Source organism: Pinus tabuliformis, chromosome X, assembly GCF_031772625.1.
Source record: "Pinus tabuliformis cultivar Carrire ecotype Pingquan chromosome X, CPIR1, whole genome shotgun sequence".
Classification (NCBI taxonomy): domain Eukaryota; kingdom Viridiplantae; phylum Streptophyta; class Pinopsida; order Pinales; family Pinaceae; genus Pinus; species Pinus tabuliformis.
In genome coordinates, this window is record NC_142308.1 from 1,486,366,112 (window position 1) to 1,486,370,840 (window position 4,729).

The window sequence follows — 4,729 nt, forward strand, 5'->3', positions numbered from 1 at the left end:
CCACCGGTTGAGGTAGGCCTCCAACTTGAACTATTTAAGGAGAATTGTTGTTGATTTGTCCTTGTTTGTGATTAGACCCACTCTAGGGCTAGAGGGGTTGCCTCTGTCCACAGACGGAACACTTTCCTGCATCACACCCCCCCCCCCCCCCCCCCCGCCCATCAATGATCCATCCTCTCCATCGATCCATTCCTCCTCATTACCTTCTGGGTTCGAGGCCCCACCATGCCAGATTCTGCCTCACCCTTACAACCTGCGGTCGAGGCCCTCACAGGGTTCGAGGGTTGGGGGTGGTCTACCCAGGACCCCTCACCCTTTCAACCCGGGGTCGCAAATCTAATATTTCGAAAGCTATACAGAAAGCTGGAGTCGAGGTTGTAACTGGAAAACAATCTACTATGTAAGGGGTCCTTAGAGCACTGAAAGCCCATAAGGGGTTCCTCCATGAAGTGCCTCTCCTTTAACTGCAGAGGTTTGGCTAGTACCTCAAAGAAACTAGCCATGCGGAGGTTACTTGAGAATGAACTTATTGATATCCTTATGCTGCAAGAGACCTTGGGAACCGCTGAAGACATTGAACACTCCCTCGCCAGTCTTCGACATGGATGGCATCACCATGCGTTGGATGCCGTTGGTAGGGCTGGAGGATTAGCCATAGGTTACAATCCTCAGACAATAAACGTATCTACCACCTGGGGGGGAGTGGGATACATTGAAATGGATTTCTTCTTGGCAGAGTTAGGGGAGACAATAAGGATCATTAATGTATACGGTCCATGCCAGCGGAGGGAGGATTTCTGGCAGAATTTTCTAGGCACGAACTTGACATCTATCAACCAGCTAATCATCGGGGGCGATCTTAACTTCTCAATAGGATTTGGGGAATCCTGGGGTTCGCTGGCTCAGATAGATCCCCTGTCAAATTTCTTTAAAGACATCCTGGAACAGCATCACTTGGTTGATATTCCTATGAATAAGCCGCTGCCTACATGGAGGAACTGGAGGACTAGAGAGGCTGCCCTGGCTAGGATACTTGACAGATTCTTGATCAAGATCTCCCTTCTCCAGAGACTGACCAAATACGGACAATGGATAGGGGCAGGGGGTAAATCCGACCATTCCCCTATATATTTGGAAATTATGGGACCTCAAGCTAAGCCAAGGGCTCCTTTTAAATTCAATCATATCTGGCTACAAGATGAGGAATATACTAAACTGATCAAAGACTACTGGGTGTCCCATCCTATATCAAATCATAGGACGGCGGCAGAAGGTTTCTGCCACAATCTTTCGAATCTCAAGCAAATAACCAAGACTTGGGCCAAAGAGAAGAAGGCCAAATATGATCGAAAGATTCTGGACATAGAATCAGAGCTGGAAACCATGCTGGATGACAGGAATCTTGGTTTCTCCTCAGCTGAAGGAAAAAACAGATTGATAGAGCTTGAGATACAGAAAGACAAGATCCTCAAGGAAAGGGAGGAGGCATGGAGATTGAAGAGCAGGGTTGTTTGGTTGAAGGCAGGAGATGACAATACCAGATTCTTTCAGAATTATGCCAAAGGGAGGAAGGTCACCAATACTATCTGGAATTTTCCCCTCCCCAACGGTGAATCGGAAGACAATTTCCAAAAGCTCTCCAGACTGGGTACATCACATTTTCGGAACTTATTCAGAGCACCCCAAGAAGTCAACCTGGCTGATATTATCCATGTGGCTGGTCTCTTTCCCCGGTTTGTAGGAGAAGATGAAGCAAATGAACTAATCGCGTCAGTTACTCTGGAGGAACTTGGAGGGAGTTCTAAAGTGGTTCAAGAAGGATAAAAGCTCGGGACCAGACGGGTGGCCTATTGAGTTCTATTCGACATTCTTTGACTTTATGGCTGTGGATCTCCTCCAGGTCATAGAGGAATGCCGCTCATCAGGATGGATGTACAATGCTATCAATACCACCTTTATAGCCCTTATTCCTAAGAATGACTCCCCTAACTCATTTGATGAGTTCCGCCCCATTTCTCTCTGCAATTGCCTTTACAAGATTATTTCGAAAATCATTGCCAATCGTATCAGACCTATTCTTTCCCGGTACATACTCCCTGAACAATTTGCCTTTCTCGAAGACCGCCAAATTCATGAAGCGATTAGCTCTGCACAGGAAGCCATTCATTCCATCCGAGCTCATCGTCTAAAAGGCATCATTCTCAAGATTGACCTGGTGAAGGCTTTTGATCGGGTGGACTGGACTTATATCAAAATGTTGCTTATCCATCTGGGTTTTCCTCTGCCATTCACAAACTAGATAATGGCATGTATAACCTCTCCCACCTTCAATCTTCTCATTAATGGCTCTGCCTCACCTTTCTTTCATGCTGAAAGGGGACTCAGACAGGGATTCCCTCTCTCCCCGCTACTTTTTCTTCTTGTAATGGAAGGGTTGAGCAGACTCATCTATCATGAAAAACAGATCGGCAGATTATCAGGTTTGAAGATTACTGAACAGTGTTTCTTAACACACCTACTATTCTTAGACGATGTTATCATATTTTTGGATGGAAGCATTCAAGACACGACTGTCTTTGACAAGATCCTTGCCTCTTTCTCCAAGGCAACAGGCATGATGGCCAACCATTCAAAATCAACTATCTCCCAGATCTTTACATCTGCTCAAGAGTCTGAACTGGCTTTACAGTGTTTCCCGTATACTCCTCGACCATTGGAACAGGGGTTCAAATATCTGGGCTACTGGATCAAGCCAACGGGTCACAAGATCACGGATTGGACTTGGCTGATCACAAAATTAGAAAATCGGATATCCCACTGGAGCCATCGCTTCCTATCAAGAGCAGGGAGGTTAGTTCTCATTAAATCAGTCTTGGAGGCCACACTTGTTTTCTGGATGGCCCTAGCCTGGATGCCTAGAGGTATCCTCGCTCGCCTCAAGCAAATTTGCTTTAGATATCTCTGGAACGGAAAACAGGATAAAAGAGTTTTTGCTTGGATCGGTTGGGAAAACATCTCTCTGCCAAAAAAGTGGGGAGGATGGGGCCTAAAGGACCTCACACACTTTTCACACGCTCTGGCTGTGAAATTGGGATGGACATTTCTCACAAAGCAAAATCTTTGGACATCCATCTCGTACCACAAGTACATCTGGCCACTACACCTCATGGATTGGATCCAATTACCTAGATGGAACAGAATAGGTATATCTTCTGTATGGAAAGCGTTATTGTCTTCACTGCCTCTCATTCGGAGCCACTTAACTTGGAGAATAAATGACGAAAACAGGGCTCGAATCGGTATGGATCCATGGACAGGAGGGGGCGGGAGGTTCTATCTCCCACACGAGCTCGTTCAAATACTTGAGCAGCAATATACTAGAGTTATAGCCCACATAGCAGACTAGGAGAACACTTCTATATTTTCATAGGCATGGAAAATAGCTGCACAACTAAACCTGCCTCTAGAATGGCATCAAATCTAGGAGGACTACACTAATGCACCAAGTGAGTCCCATATTTGTATCAAAGAAGGACCAGACGAACTCATGTGGGATAAGGCAGAACACGGTTTTTACACCCCAAAGGATGGATACCTGGTTTTGATTGGGTATAAAAAGCTGGAAATAGTGCAAAGTTGGTGGAAGATCATCTGGAAATTAAAATCCCCTCCCAGAACTAAACTCTTTTTTTGGTGCTTACTCCGGAACAAGATCCCCACTGGGGAAGCGCTCATGCGCAGATCTGTATATGGCCCCACTTGGTGCATCCTATGTAAACAGCAATCAAAAACGACTTCTCATCTCTTCCTGGCATGTGAAGTTACCAAACAGATATGGAAGACGGTAACAGAGGAGCTCGACATTGTGAGTAAGTGGGAAAATGAAACCATCACTACAGCATGGGAGAATTGGTATCAGGCACACTCTGGAACAAATCGTGCGTGTCTTCCCCTTATCATTAGCTGGGCAATCTTGCTGGCGAGAAACAAAATGATTTTCGAGAACAGATCGATTCGCTGGCAATCTGTCACCACCAAAATTATCGCAGCATACCATGAACTGCCGGCAATTACCCCTCCTCGCACCCGCAGACCAGCCGACCTGGACCCAATTGATCAATCTATACCATGGGCCTTTTTCTATGGAGCCGCTCAGCAGCATGGATGTGGCAGGGGGTTCATTCTTAACATAACAACAAATCATCATTACAAAGTGAATATGGGCTTAGGCATGGGAAAAAACAATTTTGCTGAACTCATAACCATCAGACACCTTATGCATTTTGCATTAAACCATGACTACAGAGAGTTACAGATATTTGGGGATTCAAACATTATCATTAATTGGATCAATCTGAAATCTAGATGCCACGCACACACACTCTTAAATATATTGGATGAAGTGATGCACCTCAAAGCACATTTTAACTCCATTATTGTTCGTCATATTTACAGGGAACACAATCACTGTGCCGACGGATTATCCAAGGAAGCCACGCACATTCCAGCAGGACAGTGGATAATCAGCGAACAGAGGGGCAGCGCACAGTATCAATACTTCCACAGGCCCTACATAGATCAAGTCTACCCTCGGGTGGACGACCATTGATTTTTGTTACTGTATATAAGATGTTAAATAGAAATATAGCGACTTATGAGCAGCATCCTGCAAGATGCAAGTATACAGTTGTGCCTACTATACATACATCCTGCGTGATGATTTTTTGAT

The 4,729-nt window shown here is 45.3% G+C and overlaps 1 protein-coding gene across 1 annotated transcript; it reads left to right on the forward strand.

The window, feature by feature from the left end:
• Positions 1-501: 501 nt before the first annotated feature.
• LOC149145627 (uncharacterized) lies at positions 502-1,824 on the forward strand. The gene has a single exon (XM_089452510.1). The coding sequence runs from the start codon at positions 502-504 to the stop codon at positions 1,822-1,824; it is 1,323 nt and encodes a 440-aa protein (XP_089308636.1).
• Positions 1,825-4,729: the final 2,905 nt, after the last annotated feature.